This window comes from Anolis sagrei, chromosome 6 (assembly GCF_037176765.1).
Source record: "Anolis sagrei isolate rAnoSag1 chromosome 6, rAnoSag1.mat, whole genome shotgun sequence".
Taxonomy (NCBI): Eukaryota; Metazoa; Chordata; class Lepidosauria; order Squamata; family Dactyloidae; genus Anolis; species Anolis sagrei.
In genome coordinates this window covers 14909185-14932145 of record NC_090026.1, presented here as the reverse complement: position 1 = coordinate 14932145, position 22961 = coordinate 14909185, and the positions used below count along the sequence as shown (strand labels likewise).

The 22961-nt window shown below is 39.9% G+C and overlaps 1 protein-coding gene across 1 annotated transcript; it reads right to left on the bottom strand.

Moving 5' to 3' along the window:
- Positions 1-5160: 5160 nt before the first annotated feature.
- Positions 5161-21072, bottom strand: LOC132779131 (interferon-induced very large GTPase 1-like). The gene is made up of 4 exons (XM_067469602.1): positions 20831-21072; positions 17850-18142; positions 12832-13095; positions 5161-9896 (listed from the first exon to the last, which is right to left on the bottom strand). Exons 1-4 carry the CDS (start codon positions 20872-20874, stop codon positions 5161-5163), a joined length of 5337 nt encoding a protein of 1778 aa, XP_067325703.1. The 5' UTR covers positions 20875-21072.
- Between the last annotated feature and the right edge of the window lie 1889 nt (positions 21073-22961).

Genomic DNA, 22961 nt, shown 5'->3' with positions numbered 1-22961 from the left:
ATTCAATCCACTAAGCTATCACACTTTTCTAGATTCTGTTAGGAGACCCCGGTGGCACAATGGGTTAAACTTTTGTGCTGGCAGGACTGAAGACCAACAGGTCGGAGGTTCGAATCTGTGGATAGTGTGGATGAGCTTCCTCCGTCAGCTCCAGCTCCCCGTGTGGGGACATGAGAGATGCCTCCCACAAGGATGGTAAAATATCAAAACATCCGAGCGTCCCCTGGGCAACGTCCTTGCAGATGGCCAATTCTCTCACACCAGAAGCAACTTGTAGTTTTGCAAGTTGCTCCTGACACAAAAAGAAAAGTTTCTGTTGCTAAAATAGAGTCTACTACAGTAGACCCTCCACATTCACAGTGGTTTATGGCACAGGGCCCCCACAAAAGTGAGCTTTTTTTTGTTAAAGAAAGCAATTTTTACCACCTGGGTCCTCCAGAGTGCCCATATGATTGCCTTCTTCCAGAGGACCTGAAGAATGTATAGAGGAAAGTTCTCACTAGAAATTTCTTAAATTCTCCAGCACAACTCTGTGCTTGACTTCATATGGGCATTGACCACAAAGTCATGTTAGACGAGAAAGAGATTCCCAGAGATAACATATTAATCAGATCTGTGAATAATTAAATCTGTGAATATTTAAATCTGCAGAAGTTAAATTTACAGGTGTCAAGGGTCAACTGTAGATATTAAGACAAATGTGTATTTCTTACAGAACTTATTTTTCAACCCAAATTGGAATATCCTCACAAATAGGTGCCTCAGCTACCAGACTTTCAAATAAAATGTAAGTTTGCCTATTTATGACAAATCACAAATAAAAAAGAGTTACAAATATCTTTAAGGGCCACCTCTTCAAAGGACATAATAAATGTATCACTTTGTGCCTCAAATTCTCTATAGTGTAGTTAGAGCCTCATCCTGGGTCTGCCCAGACCTGTCCCTCAGCCCAATATAGCTTTGCATATCAAATGAAATTTGAGCAGAAATATTAGTTCTTTTATTCAGGTGTGATAATTAATTGTCTGTGATTAAGGCTGCTTCCATAGTTGACTTCTACTGTGAAAAAAAAATCATATTTTGTTCATCTCTATGACATTATGCACAAACCATCTTCTTCCCATGGTTTTCTCTTACAGCTTCTTCTCCCAACAAGACTTAGAAGCAAAATTCTTATTACTCTGACTTACAACAGTAAGTAATGGTTGTTTGTATATTGGTGACTATCTCTGGGTAGATATCTAAGGGCCCTTCCAAACAGGCTTTATATCCCACAATCTGATCCTAGGTTTTCTGTTTATCCCGGATTGTCTGCAGTGTGGACTCATATAATCCAGATTAAAGCAGAAAACCTGGGATCAGATCCTGAGATATAGGGCTTGTCTGGAAGGACCCTTAATCACCTGTATCTTTTGTTGAACTCCATGACATCCCAGAATTGAGAAACACAGATTTCTTTAACATTCACTATTGCAGGAGTTGAAGTAATTGAATCTGTTGAAGTAAAATTGTCAGATGAATATAACACCAGACCTTGGAAAAGAAAACTTTTTAAATTATAAATCTTCATTATCTCCCAGCCAACTTGCTCACTGGTTGCATAGGCTAAATGATTTTGGAAATTCTCATCCATCAAATTACTTTTCTGTTAGGAAGCACAAAGGAGAAGATGCCAAATTACTTACATGGCCCGTCAGTAATCAAACACTCTGGAAAATGGAAATTGTGTTCAGGTTTCAACAGCTAATCCCAATTTCCTCTACCTGATTTGATTGAAGGTCTTGAAGCCCAATTACCTTTTTTGGTGTTATCTATGGGACTGTTTGCGTGCTTTTATTTCTGGTTCCAAAGTCCATGAACATTAGTTGTTTGATTAGAGATATGGAGATGAATGGTATCAACATAGCTTTCATAGATCTTAACTATTTTGTTTTTTTGCACACATCATATTTGTCAAAATTATCTACCGTATATACTCATGTATAAGACAACTTTATAAGTTGAGAACAGGTTTTGAGGCCAATATTATGGATTGCAATATGAGCGGGAGATAAATTGACGGTCATTCCACAAAGCGGGAAACTCACCAATGCGACTTCTGGAGGCAGTTGCACCAGACATTCAAAAAGAGCAGAAATGGGGCCAGAGAAGAGAGTAGATGGGACTGGTGCTTCTTTTAGGTTCTCCTGGAATGGACTAAGTTATTCCCTTTTGCTACTCTACTCAGAGAAGGGAATGGTCGCTCTCTTTAATAACAAAAAGTCCTCATACTGAGTCATGGATAAGTCAACCCTGGTATTGGGGTTTGTTTTTTATTAAAATTTCTAGACTTATACACAAACCTGACTATATATGAATGTATAGGTTTGTTCATAACTTGGCTACAGTTTACGAATCAAAACTGTCTTTCTGTCTCACTATTCTCTTTCCTTGTCTTCTAACATAGTAGATGCAACGGCTGAATATTGGTTTGGCTGAAGCAAATTTAGCCACACTGCCTTTTGCTGGATCTAATTTGACTACAGTTGTTTTTCTGATAGTCTTTTTGAGGAGGATGCTCTTAAGAACAACCTTACTGAAAGTAATAGATAAGGAGAAGCCAATGCCTACATTTTAGCAAAAAGATAAGAAGCAGTCAAAGCACTCTTTTGTCACCTTTGAGGTTTTGTGTTCTCATCCAAACAAATGTGGGTTCATGTACCATATAACCACAGATCAAGGCAACAGCCCAGGAATTGATAGTCAACTTCTGACTCTGCAAAGTTGTATATCCACTTCATCACACTGAGGTGTTTGGTAGAGTAGTGGTATTATACTACTTGTGATATCACGAGATGTTGTTAATCTCACCTATCTGAAACACTTTTTGCATATCCTTTATTATCACTAAAAACACAGCTACGGAGTTTATTGAACATCAAGAAGCAAAGAAAATATTTTTATGAAGACACTCAACAGATTTTCAGAAATCAATGATCAAAAACTGAGGCTGTAACAATTCATTACCTTGACAGACCAATCTAGCAGGAATGCATTTTCCCTTTTTTTCAATTATGATTTATTTATGTATACATATCCATATGATGATATAGACAATGTTCAACAAATAACATTTTAAGTGATAACATTTCTTTTCTGGGTTGCTGTGTGCTTTCCGGACCTCACAACCTCTGAGGAGGCCTGCCATTGATGTGGGTGAAACATCAGAAGAAAATGCTGCTGGAACATGGCCATACAGCCCAGAAAACTCACAGCAATCTAGTGATTCCAGCCATGAAAGCCTTCGACAACACATTTATTTCTGTCAAATATTATTAATTTCATTAACATTATTATTATTAAAAACAATTTTGTTGTAGACAAAAGAGGGTATTAAATGAACGATCCTCATCAGAAAGGCTAGGTAAGTTATTGGTTAACACAGATAGATTACAGTCAGTATGTTGAAGCTTTCCAATAGCAAGGAGTCTGAAAAGAGTCTGAGGTTGTCAGTTTTAATGCCTAGTCTGAGAAGATAATACAAATATCTGATCAGAAATATCAGCTCAATAGTTAGCTTGTGTTCAGTGCCATATGACCTGACACTTTCTGTATTAGAATATATTCAGGACGCTAATACAGGTGAGAGTCTGGTCTGTTGGAGAATGGGGCAGAAATGTATTTCTTTAAATATTCACCAACACAGCCTTCTAATTTGTTTCCCTAGAGTTACCAGAGAAAGTATTTTTTTTAATGTTCCGGTTTCCTTCAAGATGTCAAATACTTCAGGGATTTGTTTATGTGTATTTTACTTATATTCTTCCAGTTTTGACAGAGGAACAGACACAGGGTTTTTTTTAAAAAAATCTCTGAACATGTTTTAATGGTTTTTAACTGTTTAATACTATTTATATTTAATCCTGTTTCCATGTTTGCATATTTGTATATTTTAAATTGTATGCTTATGCTTTTGTTAAGCTGCTTTGAGCCTCCTTCGGGAGAGAAAAACCAGGGTATAAATAAATCTAACAACACCACCACTTTGAAAGGGAAAATGAAAAGGGATTAACATTTTTGTTTCTGCCTTTCTTTGTTTCTGCACAAAATGATCTAATGACCATAGCGCAAGCTAGAGCCACTCCATACCTGGCTAAATTTAAATGTAACGTGGGCATGGACACTTATCTCTTTTATACTTCCACTATATATTAGAAAACTTTTAACCGGGCTAGATTAGAGCAGCTCGACATTAAGTCCAAGCTGGGACTACATCAGAACATTCCCTATATGAGGAGAACCTATGGGTTTCATGAGGTAGATGCAGAGGACTCAGAACATTTTTTCTTAAAATGTCCCTACTACAACAGGATTCGGTCTTACTACCTAGAGCCTCTGCTGAAGAACCATACTTATCTAGAGAATAAGGAGAAATTGCACATCCTCCTACAGGGTTCAGATAAAAACTCTATTTTAAAATTGTGCAAAAAAAAAGCACTGGCCATCAGCGAGAAGATGGAAGCAGAGAGCTGTGATATTGCTGCCATCAACAAAATTCAAATTTAAAAATTTAATATGGACATCCCACTAGTTTTACTTTACCCTCGCTGCCGCTCAAACCTTATTTTAAGGAATTAATCAATTTTTAATCTTTTCATCTCGTAATTGCACAATCATTTAGGAGTGGGTTGACAGGCCAGTAGACCAGGATGCTTTGTATTCATATATGGTTTTATGGTATGTATGGGTAAGTGTGTATGCTTTGTATGTTTTGTATGTTTTGATATGGTCAACATTGACTAATCAATAAAGAATTGTTGTTTCTGCATTCCTTGACAAAATCATTATAGAATTGTATAAAAAGTGAGTTTCCATTAAACAAAATAATTGATATTGTGATCTGAGTGGATAGTTCAAAGGAGATAGCAGTCACAATAACGGTTGTATAGATGGAGTTCCCAATTTGCTGCATGATTTCTGGAATATGGTTTTCCGCTTTCTCAATACATTCCAAACACTGTAAAGCTGATGTGCAGTTGGAAATGGAGGATATACATACTCTTCATTCTTCCAGGGTTCCAGATACCTTATAATATATTTTTTTCTTAAAGAAATTATGTACAAAAGAGAAATTTCAAAAACAGCAGCCTTTGACTGAAACAATTCCTCAATTCAATTCAAACTTCAGATACTTGTTTTTTCAGAATTAGGTTGTCTATTCATATTATAAGATTGCTTCAAGGCTTGGAGAGCCTGTTCTTTGGTTATCTTCTTCCAGTCTTTTGGCAAATGTGCTCGTTTTGCACTATACTTTTTGGAAAATTCTGTATTGAACTCTTTTAAAACAAACTTCCAGTAATCAGAAGCATTGAGACTGGGATCAGGCTGAATGCACCAATTAGGATAATAATCACGATAATCTTTGTATGGATAAAATTCCCAATTGGTATCTGCACATTTGAAATTTTTTTGGGAGGCCACTTGAGAAGAACATATATCACTAATGAGCCTCCATGTGTCATTATCTCTGTATTCTCCTAACCCTCCGGGCCGATGGACTGCTGCAAAATGATCCTTGTGGACAGCACCCCCAGCTTCACAGGGGACCTTGCAGAAGGGACACTGCTTCCCACAGCCAAACACTTGCTTGAAAATCTCATCCTGGGGCTTCACAGACAGTCTTGAGAGCTTGGATTCAATATCCAATGATTCAAATTTGGAGAGTATCTCTTTCTGTAAATCTTGAAGACAGTTATCAACATAAGCAGAGAAGTGGTCGGGATCAAATGCACTCCTCAACTCTAATCCTACTAGATTACTCTTTGATATGGCCAAGTCCTTTTGTAGTTCCTGACAAAAATCGTCCACAAAATTAGAGAACGTTTCAACATTTTTATTTCTTAAGATGTCCACTGTATTCTTAACTTTTGTTAGTATTCCTGACAGAATGTCTTTCTCCAAATTCTTCAAAGTGTCATTTTTTATGTAGCAATCTATCACTTGTTTCTGGATCCAGTTCTTGACAAACTGTTCATAGTTTCTGATGCATTCCACATATTGATCAAAATCCCATTCATCCAACAACTCCTTCAAGAGTGTAAACTGAAGGAAATTCCGACTAGAACATTCCATGGGATGTTCACTGTTACGGAAGTGATCTACTATTTCTATCCCAAGTCTTTTGTTGATGTAATCTTCTAAGGCAGGATGGAGACACCTGTCACAGAAGTCTTTAGCTCTGATTTGCTGGGCATCTTTTTTCTGATAAAGATCTTTGAAAATGGAAAAATAATGAGGTTTCAGTTTGTCCAGGCGTTTCCTGGGATCATTTTCCTCAATGAAATCTTTATGCATCTTCTGGAATTTGTAAGCTGCTTCTCCCAAAATGTGAAGCTTCAGGTCCGCTTCAAATGCAGGTGTCATATGAAGTTTTTGAACATCATCTTCTTGAAAGTTCTCACTGATGAGATGGAGAAGTTCTCCACAGTATGTTGAAACATAATCTCTTTTGGAATAGATTTTTTCATCCATATATGAAATGCATTTGTATATCAATGAGATAGAGAATTCTTGTATCCTCAGCAAATATTCCTCTGAATTTGGATTGTGAGGCTTCAACCATTTTGATTGCATATGGTCATCATTTATTTGGAAATCATTTACTCTATAACTTGACAAACCCCTTTTCTGTAATTTCTGTGTGATTAACTTACTTTGAGACTCCACATTCTTTCTCAGATGAAATTCAACATCTGCATAAATATCAAATTCTATTAGATGAACAGGAGATAGTTCTGACAACGTTTCTCTCCATACTTGCTCAAACTCTTTTTTTAGTTCTTGTTCTTCTACAACATGCTCTTTCTTTCTGCATTGTTCAAGAAGATGGTCCACTTTCCTTTCAATGGTTTTCAGGTATTCATTTTGGAGAGCCTCAATCTTATGCTGACCTTTTTTAATTTTAATGGCATCTTCTAACTTCTTACACAAAGAACTTCCAAGTTCATTCATGAGACTATTGGCATTTCTGACAAAATCTTCCTTGTACCTTTCTACTAGATGAAGGTTTTGTGCTTCACTTTGAAAGTATTCATCCAAATTCTTCAAAATCTTGTCTTTTTCAATTGACAGCTTGTCTTGAAGTTCAGATTTCAACTCATATAACTCCATTTGAGGAAAAATGTTATATATTTCATTTTCATGTTCGGATAGCCAGAAATACATTTCTTTGCGACAGCTCCAGTCCCATTCAGAATATGCTACAGAAAGATTATTATAGGCTTCAGCAATGAGGCTGTTGCGGAAACTGAAAATGAAGTTTTCCTGTTTCACAGCACTCCACAGGCTCTTTAACCATTCAATAAATGCTGGGATGTCCTTGCATGATCTTTGATGTGAGCGGTTCTTTATGAATTCAATTAGGTGCTGCTTTAACTCTAACACCTTTTCACTGTATCCTGCATTAACTGGCGCCATTGGTGGCACTCCATGCCACAAACCTGGGATGTACCAACTGTTCATCTCTGGGTCGTAGTCTATGATGTCTGAAAATTTGGTATTTCTGTCAACTTTCTCCATTTTTGCTGCTGCCTGGGTCATTTCATCAAGCTGTTCTAAAAGGCGTTTCCTGTCCATCATGTTTTGATCATGTGCGGAAACATCACTAACATTCTGGTGAACAAACTGGCAGTTGGGTTTTAGACCGATTTCCTTCATCCTGAGAAAAGCATGGGTTACGATCTGCAGGACATCCTTCATTTCAGTGGCATTCTCCATTGCCATGTTTACTATTGTGATATCACTCAATCCAATCACAAGTGTGGCTAACTCATTGTCATGATGATAGCTCTCTTCTAACTGAGCAAGTTCTGGGGCTTTCAAGCCTTCTGTGTCTATTACCAAAAGGAAATCACAGTGGAGATCCTCAGCCATGTCTTCTTTGACTTTAAGGAATGTCATGAAGGCGCCACGTGTACATCGGCCACTGCTAACAGGAAACTGCAGGCCAAACATGGTGTTAAGCAAAGTTGATTTCCCGGTGCTTTGCACCCCCAGCACAGTTACCACAATCATTTTGGACTGACCATTTAGTTTCTTATTGAGCTCAGTCAGGACATCTGTTACCCACTGCACGGGAATATTAGAAGCATCTCCATCAATCAGCTCTATAGGGAACCCTTCCAGCATCAGGGTAGCTGCAATGCTTGGGAGATGGACAAATTGCCTTTGACTTTCTGGAAGTTTGCTTTGTTGAACCACTGAATATTCTGCTTCATAAAGCTGCCCCAATTCACGCATGAAATGTTCAACTCCCAAGGAAGAGGAAGCTATCTGTCGATCTACCTGTACAATCACCTGGCCATCATTTCCTACAGTCCTGCATTTCTCTTTGTAAGTAGTACGTAACCTTAAAAGATTCTCCCTAGCAACAGAATCCAAGTTGAACTTCATCCATTTCAAGAAGTAATGTTTCGCTGTAGGATTCAAATATTTTATGCCATGAATGAAATGAATCAAACCAACAGTGAGCTCACATTTGTGTTGTTGTTCACGTAGTTCCAATAATCTGCCTATCAATTCAGATCTGTATTCTTCAGAGGGCTTGGCCCCTTGTTTTTCCATTCTGCACAGCTCTTTCTCCACTACTGCCAGATTTTTCCAGAGATCACCTTGGAGTTTGAGTTCTTCTTTTTTATAATCTGTGACATCTTTTATTTCTTGTGTAATTTGTTTAGCACATCGGCGAGCCCTCAGGCAATCCTGAGAGTGCTCATCAACCCAGATGTCAAATTCACCAGCTATATCAGCCATGTTTCGGACATTTATGTTTTTTGAAGAAGAGTGGACTACTCTTTCAAGAGTAGATTGTAGTTTTTCCACAAATTCCGCTTTATTGGATCTGGCAGCTTTGGGCAATATATGTGAATTGTCAAATTTAAGCACTGGAGCCAATTTATTTAAAAAAGCAAAAGTTTCCTTGGATATACTACCATCACATTCCAGGATGAAGTAATACTGAGTTGATGATTCTTTCAGTAATGACAACAAATTGTATTCTCTCTCACTTATGAATTTAGCAACTATAAAGAGGGCCGAAGAGACTTCTGCTAGAAACGTAAGCTGCATCCAATGTGGCTCTATATCTCCACGTAAATTAGTAAATGCAACTGGGTCTGAGAAGAGATCAGAGTTTTCTTGGCCTCCTGGAAAATACCAGGTGATCTCTATCAGCCCATCAGAAATTTTCCGAGGAACGTTTCCACCCTTCATGTCCCTGTGTATGAAGAAATCATGGTGCTGCTGGGAGGAGCTAAGCAAATCATTGAGGAGTTGAGACTTAGAGATATTAGAGCTGCCTAGCCGCACAAAGGATATTATTGGCATTGGAATGAGTACCAGGTTCTCTTCCCTAAAGCCTTTGCTTCCAGCCAGCGAATGAGGCCTCCATTTCTTCACAATGTCTCTCATGGCCCAAATCATCAGGGTGCATTTGGGAGTCCCCAGGGGCGGCAGAAGCAAAGGCAGGGCAAACTGACACATTGACATTTTGGAGAGAATATCTTGCTGAAGAAAACTATCCGAACAGAGCAAAAGAGCGCAAAGGACATCAAGGGGGTTCATGGACAGTTTTGTATCCATCTCAGCGATGAAGATCCTATCATCAATGCTCTGTTTTTTCTCCATTCCTCTCACACCTTTTCCACCAGCTGTCCCCTGGTCAAGGTTTGTGTTCCGGGCACTCACATTCAAAGCCAGGACCTTCCGCAGAAAATGCCAAGGTAGCTCTTCTAGGCTATGAGGAGTGCATTTCTTTAGACTACCAGAACTGATTTCAAGGGTTTCATGCAATGTGATTTTCTTGCTTTTTCGCTGGAGCAATTTTAATTCCAAGAGAATATCCTCAAGTGCCTCACTTCTCTCTGCAAAAAGAAATTATAATCTGTATTATTTTTGTCACTATCAAACTTCTCCATCTTGCCCCAGAACTGTTTGTAGGATTTCCTGTCCTTTTCCTTCGCCCATAGTTTTCTACCTTTTTCACCTGCTTGCCAAGAGTGCTTACATTGTGTCTTATTATGAAATACAATTTGTATGATTGGAGCAATAATTGCATTAAATTCTTTACAATCTCAATAATATATGAGTTAGTACTAGCCTAAAAACCTTTCATTAAATAAGAAACATGATAGGCCTCCAATTAAATTAAGGTACTCTAGTAACACAAGTTTCAGTGTGATGCAATGGGTCAAGTTACTTACTTACTTTACTTAGGCGATCCCTCGTTGGACGAGTAAGATGGTCTTCCATCATGGGTTTCCTTGTGGGTCCGCATGTGGCTGTGGAGCCCTATTCTTGCTCTGCATCTTCTTCCGCAGTGAGGGCATTGGTTTCCAGGTGGAAGGCGGTCCCGGTCGGGGTTGGCTTGACGCGCCTTCCTCCTGGCACGTTTCACTCTTTCACCCTCCACTCGTGCCTCCTCGAAATCTGCAGCACTGCTGGTCACAGCTGACCTCCAGCTGGAGCGCTCAAGGGCCAGGGCCTCCCAGTTCTCAGTGTCTATGCCAGAGTTTTTAAGGTTGGCTTTGAGCCCATCTTTAAATCTCTTTTCCTGTCCACCAACATTCCGTTTTCCGTTCTTGAGTTCGGAGTAGAGCAACTGCTTTGGGAGACGGTGGTCAGGCATCCGGACAACGTGGCCTGTCCAGCGGAGTTGATGTTGGAGGACCATCGCTTCAATGCTGGTGGTCTTTGCTTCCTCCAGCACGCTGACGTTTGTCCGCTTGTCTTCCCAGGAGATTTGCAGGATTTTCCGGAGGCAGCGCTGATGGAATCGTTCCAGGAGCTGCATGTGACGTCTGTAGACAGTCCATGTCTCACAGGCATATAGCAGGGTTGGGAGGACAATAGCTTTATAGACAAGCACCTTAGTATCCCTACGGATGTCCCGGTCCTCAAACACTCTCTGCTTCATTCGGGAAAATGCTGCACTTGCAGAGCTCAGGCGGTGTTGTATTTCGGCGTCGATGTTGACTTTGGTGGAGAGGTGGCTGCCAAGGTAGCGGAAATGGTCGACATTTTCTAATGTTACACCATTAAGCTGTATCTCTGGCATTGGAGAGGGGACGGCTGGTGACTGCTGGAACAGCACTTTGGTTTTCTCGATGTTCAGTGACAGGCCAAGCTTTGTGTATGCTTCTGCAAAGGTGTTGAGAGTGGCTTGTAGATCTTCTTCTGAATGCGCACAGACGACATTGTCATCAGCATACTGGAGTTCTATAACAGCTGTTGTTGTGACCTTGGTTTTGGCTTTCAGTCTGCTGAGGTTAAATAGCTTGCCGTCTGTCCGATAGATGATTTCCACTCCGGTGGGAAGCTTCCCATCAACAAGGTGAAGTATCATGGCGATGAAGATGGAGAATAAAGTTGGGGCAATAACACATCCCTGTTTGACACCCGATTCTACCTTAAATGGGTCACTTTGGGAGCCACTGCTGTCCAAGACTGTTGCCATCATGTCGTCATGGAGGAGCCGCAGGATGTTCACAAATTTGCTTGGGCACCCGATTTTGTGGAGGATGGTCCAGAGAGCGCTGCGATTCACTGTGTCGAATGCCTTTGCAAGGTCGATGAATGCCATGTACAGAGGTTGGTTTTGTTCCCTGCATTTTTCTTGGAGCTGTCGTGCAGTGAAGATCATGTCCACAGTTCCTCTGGAGGGGCGGAAGCCGTTCTGGGATTCTGGGAGGGTGTCTTCTGAGAGGGGCAGAAGGCGGTTTGCAAGGATTCTTGCGAGGATTTTTCCAGCAGAGGTTAAAAGGGAGATACCTCGATAGTTTCCGCAGTCTGTTCTTTCCCCTTTTTTGAAGAGGGTGATGATGGTGGCATCCTTGAAGTCTGCTGGGATTTTCTCGGTCACCCACACTTTTTCTATGAGCTGGTGGAGTTGGTGTGTCAGCGCAGGTCCTCCCTCTTTAAAGATTTCAGCAGGGATCCCATCCGGTCCGCTGGCTTTGTTGTTCTTTTGTTGGCTGATGGCATTGCTGACTTCTTCCAAACTAGGCAGTGCTGCAAGCTCATCCCTGGTTTGTTGTTGCGGGATTTGTGAGAGGACCTCTTCGGCCACACTGGAGCTGCGGTTTAGGAGGCTTTGGTAGTGTTCTTTCCAACGTAGTGCAATTGACTTTTGGTCCTTCAGGAGTTTGGTTCCGTCTGATGAGCGTAGAGGCTGTATGCCATGGTTTCTTGGCCCATAGATGACCTTTGTGGCTTTGAAAAATCCTTGAGCATTATGGGTATCAAGTGCTGAATTAACGTTCTGGGAGACCATGGTCTGAATCCTTGCTTGGTGATGGAGGATGGTAAGGGTAAACACACCCTTCATTGAAAAAAAGAGGATGTGATCTCTCACAGATGCCCCATCTACACTAACCATTTAATACAGTTTCAAACTGGTATGAAGAAAGTGGCTTTGCTGAGCAGACGATTACATAGGAAGTCTTGGTACCAGTTTGAGGCCTTGATAATGATTACACAAACAACAGCACTGATACACATTAAGGACTTTATTTTGTGTACTTTTGTACTCGTCTGTTGTCTAGCTAGTTTCAGACTGCATTAAATGGTGAGTGAGGATGGGGTCGGAGAAGGGCAAATCAAAAGATTTAAGTACACATATATCATACTCTTCTACTTTCCTGATTTGGCAGAAAAGTTCCAATTCATCCAAATGCAACCAGGAAAGAAAACTGGACATCTGGGTCTCACTGTAGATACTACATTTTCAGGAGCATCAGCAAATATTGACAGAAATCAGCAATTGTAAATACCAACATAGAGACACTTCTTTATATATACCTTTAAAGTTCTCTTCCTTTGGTATCACATTCTTTGCTGATATTTTATCATTTGAAAGCAAAAGTTCATCTGAGGCTGTTTCCTCATATTTGGATTCTACTTTTTCAAAAGGACACTTCTCCTCACAGTATAAGTCATCTTCTGGGTATTCCATTTCCTTTGGTACAGGGGACACTGCAACATTTGTATTTCCTGTTACACTTTCCTCCAAAGTTTTGGCCAGATCCACAAGGCTCCATGCATGACCCTCTTCATTTTGGCATCCTGTTGAGGGGGAAGCTGAATGAAAGGTTTGAGAATTAGGAGCTAAATTATTCTGCAGCTAAACTGGTTCACCGTTACCTCACTCAATCCAACTTCATTAACTGTCAAACAAGAAATCAGAAAATCTCAACTGGATGGCCCATCGCGAGGGTCTTCCTCCAGGGGCAAACCAAGAATGGGCAACCTGGAAGTCCCTGAATAGACTCAGAAGCGGAGTGGGCAGATCTAAAGACAACCTGGCAAAATGGCACTACCTAAAAGAATTCAATACCTTGTGTGACTGTGGAGCAGAACACACAACTCTGCACCTGTATTCTTGTCCATTGTACCCTGCCTCATGTACAGAGGAGGAATTGTTGGAGGCTATCAACAATGCCGTTGTCGTTGCCCATTTTTGGTTGAAAGATATTTAGCCACCTTCACACCTTCTATTTTTGTCAGTTGTATGATAATTTAGGCAATGCTTTTGATACAAAATAAATAACTGTCAAACAGAAATGCAGTTTACACAAAACCCAATATGGCCTTCCTAAAGTTGGTTGCTCATGTACAAATCGAAAAATTAATGCAAAAATATTGACCCTGGGGTTGACTTATCTATGTGTCTATACAGCAATACTGCTCTGAAAGCAGTCCGTACAGACATAGCCTCCTGAAAAAAAAAGTACTGATACTACCCCACAGCCACACAGATTTCTGTGCTTTAATCTGACCTTCAAAAAGTTCAATCATGGAACAAGGGCGGGGAGGCAAAGCTCAGTAGATGTGTGCACATGCACGTACGCACACACACACATTTCTCTTAGTAGAGTGTGTGTTTGTATGTGCAGAAAGCATTTTCATTGCAGAAAAGAAGGAGAGCTACATAACCAGGTAGTGTCTGCAGGACCTTATCACATACCTAATTGCCACCCCCTTTTCCTTGTGCATAGTGTCTTTTTATACTTTAAATCTGAGGACAGTGAACCATCAAATTAATCATTTGCATGGCATTCTCGAGCTTTTTAAAGCTGAACAATGAGTTATAAATGTTCCAGATAAGTATGAAAGTAAATAAGTAGGCCAGATTCTGAGGGGAAGTGACTCTGGAAAAAAATTGTTTACATAAACAGATACCCTTTCCTGTTTTTTTTTTTTTGGTTTTTTTGCTTCTTTTCTCCTTTTTCCGCTGCCAACGATGGAAGGAACAAAAGAGGCGCCCGACAGACCGGGCAAAGACTGGTTACCAGAACCATTAAAGCTGGCTCTAATACATGGTAGAGTTAGTAGTCACTGTTGTGATTGGAGCCCCACTTGGTTTCTCAACTTTTCAGCTCTGATTCGTAAACTGAGACTTTTGTTAATCTCTGTAGCTACAGATGGTTTCTCCTGGGAGCCCTCCTTATCACTCAGCTCTTCACTTGATTCCTTATCTGTTGTTGCTACTTCTGACTCCTCAGACTGGCCTTGAGACCTTGCAATTTCTGAGCCATTTTTTTCTCAGAGAGAAATATCACTTTCCAGACTTGAATTTCCCAGACTTGAAAGCCCATCATTGTATGCCACAATGATGGGCCACAATCCTTTTAAACCATCAGCCTTTGGCTGATCTGCAACACTCTGAGATTTTATTCAGGAGGACATGATTTCAGAGGGATGGAGGAAGCAAAAGCCTTATCAATGATATTTAATTCTGTATATTTCTAGATTTTAAATTATATTCAAATGCTTTTAATGTAAGTCACTTTGAATCTCCTTGTGGAAAGAAAAAGTGAGGTATAAATCTATAAAAATAAAAATGTAATGTTCGTTTGTGGGATTAACATAACTCAAAAACTACTGGACAAAGTGACACCAAATTTGGACAAAATACACCAATCAGGCCATCAAGTGACCATCACTCATAAAGACACTGAAAAACAAAGCAGAAGATACTTAAAAAGCCAAAAAGCAAGAAAACATTACAACGCATGGACAAAACCACACATATATATGCAAACACATATATACACAAATATATAAACACATATTCCTACACAAAACATATACACAGACTGGGCCACAGCAATGAGGCATGGGATGGCTAGCCTATATAAATAAAAATGTAATGTTCGTTTGTGGGATTAACAGAACTCAAAAACCACTGGACAAATCAACACCAAATCTGGACACAAGACACCTCTCAGGCCAATGTATGTCCTTCACTAAAAAAAATTATTTTGTCATTTGGGAGTTGTAGTTGCTGGGATTCATAGTCAATTTACAATCAAAGAGCATTCTGAACTCCACCAATGATTGAATTGAACCAAACTTGGCACACAGGACTCCCATGACCAACAGAAAATACTAGAAGGGCTTGGTGGGCATTGACCTTGAGTTTAGGAGTTGTAGTTTACCTACATCCAGAGAGCACTGTGCAGTCAAACAATGATGTATCTGGACTAAACTTGGCACAAATATTCCATATGCCCAACTAGGAACACAGATGGAGCTTGGGGGAAATAGACCTTGACATTTGAGAGTTGTAGTTACTGGGATTTATAGTTCACCTACAATCAAAGAGCATTCTGAACCTCACAAATGATAGAATTGGGGCAAACTTCCTACACAGAACCCCTATGACCACAGAAAATACTTAAGGCCACCCAGTCCAACTCCCTTCACCAGGGCAGGAAAACATAATAAAATACTGTTTATCCACAAGCATAAAGAAATTACATATATTACAAACCAACACTTTCTCATTACTTTATTTTCCAGTTCACCAGACTGGGCCACAGCAACGCGTGGCAGGGGACAGCTAGTAAACATAATAATAATATATAGATGCCATGACCTCCAACTGTCCTCATTTGGCAGGGAAAGTCCCAATTCATCTTCAGTCAACCTCCTTTTTCAGATAATTTTAAAATATCCCAGTTTTTCACTCATCCTCCCACTTTCCTGCCTTGTTCTAGCTTATTTCAATTGCTTCAAATTAAGTGATGGATATTTTGGTCTCATTGTAGTATTACATTTTCTAGAGCGCCAGGCAATATTGGCAGAAATTAGGAATCAGAAATAACACCATGAAGACATTTATATACCTTTAGAATTCTCTTCCTGTAGTGTCATATCCTTTGCTGGTACTTTGCCCGTTATCCACAAAAATATCTCTGAGATTTCTTTCTCACATTTTGGCTTTCCACTTTCAATAAGACCTCTTGCCTTACAGCATGAGTCCTCTTCTGGGTTCTTCCTCTCATTTGATACACTGACAACATCTGGATTTTCTGGTACGCTTTCCCCCAAAATTTGGGGTGAATCATTAAAATTACATTCCTTTCCCACCTGGCATGCTGTTGAGGAGGAAGCTAAAAAAAAAGGCATGAGAATTAAAAGATACAGAATTCTTAAAAAAATATAATTTGACATTGCCTCATCCCATCTGTGTAATGACAGGAACTGATAATAGGAAATGCAAATTTAAAAACAGTCTATCAGGTCCTCTTAAACCTGATTGCTATTGTTTTGCTTGCCTCCTCTTTTTCTTAGATCAATGTAACTCAACATGTTTTTGCTTCCTACCTGCATGAAGAGGTTGCTTCCCCCTTCTTCCCTAACATATTTAGTACTTTACAACCAATAATAATAATAATAATAATAATAATAATAACGCTCATGACCTCACAATCTTGTTAAAAAACAAAGTATGGATCGATGTCGCAATCCCAGGTGACAGCAGGATTGGGTGCAGTTCCTAAAGACCTTGGCCTGCACTTAAACACAATCGGCGCTGACAAAATTACCATCTGCCAGCTGCAGAAGGCCTCCTTACTGTGATCTGCACGCATTATTCACTGATACATCACACAGTCCTAGACACTTGGGAAGTGTCCGACGTGTGATCCAATTCAACAGCCAGCAGAGTGTCTGCTGTGGACTCATACTTTATGTTAATAATAATAATAATAATAATAATAATAATGTTATTCTTATATCCTGCTACCATCTCTCCGAAGGGACCCGGGGCAGCTTACATGAGGACCAAGCCCAGCATAGAACAAGGGTTACAAGGTAAAGCAATTAAAAACATAGAACAATAAAATATAATTAAACCAGACAGTAAAACATTATAAAAAGAAATCAACTGACATCAACAACCAGTAGCCGGGAAAAGTGGGCATATTCAGATTTGAGAGGGCAGGGCAAGGGGTTGTGCAAATGCAAACTATAGGGCTGGGGCTGGAAATAAAGTGTAGGAAAACCAAAGCAATAAATTAGGTCTAGGGAGACCTCATCGGTACATTTGTTCCCCTGTATCCACAAATTCTGCATCCATAAATTCAAAAATCTATCACTTGAAAATATTCGCCCAAAAAGAAAATTCCAAAAAATAAACCTTAATTTTGTCATTTTAGATAAGAGACCATGCCATTATATATAATGGGACTTGGGCATTCACAGAGTTACATACTCACAGGAGGCAAGGGACAGGCAGTCCTGAAACTAAACCCCAGCAGATATCAAGAGCCCACTGTACCACGCATTGCATATATAACTATATTTTACTTTCTATAATAAATGCAACAACATTTTCTTTAGGTTCTTGTGGGTTTTTTCGGGCTATAGAGCCATGTTCTAGAGGCATTTCTCCTGACGTTTCGCCTGCATCTATGGCAAGCATCCTCACATTTTCTTTGTGTGTTCAGAAAATTGTAGGGACCGGTTGGGGATGAAGGTATACAAATTCTGTTGAAATGTTATTGGATGTTTAGAAGGATCCCAAGACTCACCTTCTCTTGACTGCTGCAGAAACCGTCTTGAACCTGGTCGTGCCATTTCTAACAATTCCAGGAACTGGAAGCAGGCTTTTTCTCCTTTCTTCTGTATCATGATCAGCAGTTTCCTACTTTTCTTCTTTGATTCCTCTTCTGTTTTGTCCAAGGTCTCGTATTCTTCCTCTGTGATGACATCTTGGACAAGTAGCTCATCTAAAACAAGTTCTAGGTCTTCTTGAAGGAGTTCTGTTAATTGTTTTCTCTGCTTGGAAATAATACTAAAGGCAGATGCCACTGAGTCCAGTGACCTATGGCAAGAAAAATATATTTTATGAATTAGATAACTAGAATGGAAAGGGGGTGGAATTATAGCTAGCAAGAATATAAAGGAGTGTTTCAATGAGTCTACCAGTCTAACAATGCTATAAGATCTATTTTGTTGACATTCAACTTGTAGATCAGCACCCACAACTGGGACAAAACTAACCTTAAAATTAATAACAAGAGCAACTTCCCACTATTTGCTTTATTCCAGTTTCCCTTGTACTATTTTACTTGCTTTATAAAAAAAATAGCTAAAGAGAAAAATAAAAAACGAATGAAAAAGTAAAGGAGGAAAAAATGCGGTCACAGTTTTGAAATTTACACGTGGGGCTCCATCTTTCTGGCTGAGGCTTAAAGTGTTACCCAGACCTTGAAAGTGTTTAGGATTAATCTGAAAGGCAGTGGCTTTACAAGATCCAAGGCAGTGCTCTTTTTAGACCTACAGCATAGGATGATTTTCATAGAGATGCAGACAGAGAACATGGTACCCGCTATGTTCAAATGATGTGTTTCACAGTAGTACTGCAGAGTTTTATACATAGTATACAACAGGGGTCCTCAAACTAAGGCCTGAGGGCCGAATACGGCCCTCCAAGATAATTTACCCAGTCCTCGCTCAGGGTCAACCTAAGTCTGAAATTATTTGAAAGCACACCACAACAACAATCCCTTTTCATCAGCCAAAAACAGGCCCACACTTCTCATTGAAATGCTAATAAGTTTATATTTGTTAAAATTGTTCTTCATTTTAATTATTATATTGTTTTAAAGTGTTTTTTGCACTACATATAAGATATGTGCAGTGTGCATAGGAATGCACTAATTTTATTTTCAAATTATAATCCAGCCCTCCAACAGTTTGAGGGACTGTGACCTGGCCCTCTGTTTAAAAAGTTTGAGGACCCCTGGTATACAATATTCTGCACAAGGTATGAACCCAACATACTCAAATGTCACTGAGGAATAGTCAGAGAATGTAAAAATTTGGGAGGTTCCATAAAACTATTAAGCCTATTTTGTTGGAGCAGGCAAGGAATCAGTTTAATGTGTGTGTGTCAACTGTAAAATAAGATGCATGAAGCTGGTTGGTTGGGCTACACTCAGGGAGATGGCTAAGCCTGGGACTTCTGGTTCATGTTACATTTTTGTTCAGGCTTGAGCTATGCAAGTGCAGAGAGAGACAGTTCGAAGAGAGAAGCAGAGAGGGACAGAGTTTGGAGTGTACTCTTGCTTCATGAGCTGCTGAAGCAGTTTATACAAATGGACAAAGAAATACTATTTTAAATCTCCCATAAAAGGACATTATATGAGTTGATGCAACTGATCACATTGTACATATGCTGTTCTGAACTAAGAAGAGTAAACTACTTGTTCTTTATTGTCCACCTGTGTGGCATTTTTTTTTCTCTGGCAAGGCAGTGTGTAAACTGATCAAACATTAATTACACTTTGTTTATTTTACTTTACACAACATACTTCCTCCCTGTAGACTATACATGGGCAAACTTCGGCCCTCCAGGTGTTTTGGACTTCAACTCTGGTAGGCTGTTAGGAATTGCAGGAGTTGCCATTCAAAACACTTGGAGGGCTGAAGTTTGCCCAGGCCTGCTGTAGACTACCAGTGTCTCCTGGTTCATGAGCACTGAGAAGCAATTGAAGTTGTATTAATCTCACAACATTTGAAGAGTCATATGTTCCCCACTTGTAGCTGACTATACAGTGTTCCCTCACATATCGCGGGGGTTACGTTCCAGGACCACCCGCAATAAGTGAAAATCTGTGTAGTGACACTATATTAATTGTTATCTTTATACATCATTTATATATTAAAATTACATTAATTTTCATATTTATACATTATTTATATTTATACTTTATTTATACATTAAGGAATGAGCAAAAAAGTGACAGGAAGCGAGGGGCTGCACACCAGCTTCCCTTTCAGAGGCTTCTTGTAATGTAAATATTTTAAATTCATTTTTTTAAAACCGCAAAACAACAAGTTCACGTAAAGCGAACCGCGAAGTAGCAAGGGAACAGTGTAATCCTACTCCAATCAAAAAGCAAGCTCTCATTCAGTTTCATGGGACTAGCACTGCTGATTTCTGTTGTAATGTTCCATAACTACAAAATATGGATGTGGTGCCAATAGTAATCTCATCAAAAGCCAGTTAGTACAAAACTACATAATTAGAGTTCAAATACAAAAGACGTTCAGGAAACTAACAAAGACCTGGTTGTGGAACGCGGCATTTGACAACTGATTTAATTCTTTGCCCACATGAAAGGAGGATGATGAATGTGATTGTGATGGTGTTGGACGATTTGGCTCTTTTAACTAGGATGTTAATATTTTAATGTGTATGGTGCTGATATTTTAATCGTGTAATGAAGTGGCATTGTGTTGTTATTGTATATTTTTTGTATGTTAACACATGTTGTGAACCGGTCCGAATCCCTCTTTGAAGGTGAGAGGGTCGGTATATAAAACCTCGAAATAAATAAATAAATAAATAAAAAGAGAGGATTAAGTCTCCCCCCCCCCCCGCCCTTGGTGACTTGGCTGCCCTCAAGAGACGAGGTGTTGGCAAGTTGGAACACTGTGTTGAGGTTACCCAACAGTGGTGTGTTTTCCTGCTATGCAAGAGTATAAATGCAAGTGCAGAAGTTACCCTTCATTGGCTGTTTCCGCTGAAACTCCTGAATCTGGATCCATTTTTGTTTCTTCTGGTATTTTTTACAGGCAATATCAACCCAGTTGTGGTTTGGACACTCTGGTATTCACCATGACCCTTTGCATCTCTTAATGAACATCTGTGCTGATAGAAATTGAGAAAGTAAGTACAGATAAATATACCAAAGGTGCTTGTTTACAAAGCTACTGTCCTCCCAACCCTGCTATATACCTGCGAAACATGGACTATCTACAGACGTCACAAGCAACTCTTGGAACGATTCCATCAGCGTTGCCTCTGAAAAATCCTGCAAATCTCTTGGAAAGATAAGTGGACAAACACCAGTGTGCTAGAAGAAGCAGAGACCACCAGCACTGAAGAGATGGTCTTCCGCCATCAACTCCGCTGGATTGGTAACGTTGTCCGGATGCCTGATCACCTTCTCCCAAAGCAGCGGCTGTACTCCGAACTCAAGAATGGGAAACGGAATGTTGGTGGACAGAAAAAGAGATTCAAAGATGGGCTCAAAGCCAACCTTAAAAACGGTGGCATAGACACCAAGGACTGGGAAGCCCTGGCCCTTGAGTGCTCTAGCTGGAGGTCAGCTGTGACCAGCAGTGCTGTAGAATTTGAAGAGGCGAAAGAGAGAAACGTGCCAAGAGGAAGGCATGTCAAGCCAACCCCCACCAGGACCGCCTTCCACCTGAAACCAATACTCTCACTGCGGGAGAACATGCAGGTCAAGAATAGGGCTCCACAGCCACCTACGTATCCACCACCAAGTCACATCACTTGGAGGACCATCATCCTCGGACTACGAGGGATCACCTAAGTAAGTAAGTACAGATAAACAGTTCTGGGTAGCCTGGTTTGCAAGCTTTTACTGTTGTGCCCATCGAAGTCCCAAGTGGCTACTATGTGAATGTTCACAGGGCAGTCTTATTTTTGGGAAATGGGCATAGCCTGGGAAGTGATAGCTCATCCCTGCCCACCTCCTGAGGATGGGGCTGCTACGTGATTGTTAATCCCATCTTCAAGAGCCAGGCATAGCCTAGATTGTGCTCCCCGTTCCCAAAGACAGCACTGTAAGGTGAATGTTCACACAGCAGGTACAGTAGTATAAGTTTATGAGTAATCAAAAATCAAAACCACGATTGTAAAACCCATGAAGGGCTAATTGTTTATTTTCCTATGTGAGGAGCAACTGGTTTATTTGGAGTGGGGTGGTTTTGGGTGGGAAACCTTCCATTAAACCCTTTGTGTCCTTCTGTACAACACCAGAAGGGTTTTCCCTTGAAGCCATGTTTTGAAATTGTTTTAAAAGTGTGCAGAAAGGGGTGAGGGTCTTCTGTAAAGTTCATAAACAGGATACAAACAGGATACAAAAGTGACCATTTCTTTTTCGTCTGCACTGGGGCTTTTTCCCGTGTCTGGCAAGTCTTTTTTAAAAGTTCTACCTAACACCAAACACGCACAAACATGAGTTATATTAAAAGGAGTTACTGAGATATGAATGACTTATTAACATTACTAATAACAACCCTAAATCTGAATATAACTGAGCATCCCTTAATTGAAATGCTAAAATTCAAGAGTCCACAAAGGTAGCTGAGATAGTGAAACCTTTGCTTTCTGATGGTTCAAAGTACACAGAGATTTTCATGCACAAAATTATTACAAATATTATATAAAATTGCCTCAAGGCTAAGTGTAAGGTATATATGAAACTTAAATTAATCTCATATTTAGACTTGGGTAGCATCTCCCAAGATATTTCATCCAAAACACTCATGGCCCTAAGCATTCTGAATAAGGGATACTCAATCTGTTCTATAAAATGTATATATTACTTATAACTGTTATTAAGGGCATGGGGATGACTTACCTTCTGTTCCAGAAGAGAGCAGGAAACTGGCTGCTGATTTTTGTGCTGGCTTGGTTTCCTCCCTAAATTCAAAGAAAATGAAAGTGAAAGAGACCAGAATCGTGATGTCTCTCACATGTTGCTAACAACACTGTGTAACAAAATTTGAAAAATGTTCTCTTACTGGTTTAAAAGCGTTTTTCCTGTTTGTGCTGTGCATACATTGAAAGTAGTTTTATTACTACGAAGAAGAAATATGTGCTG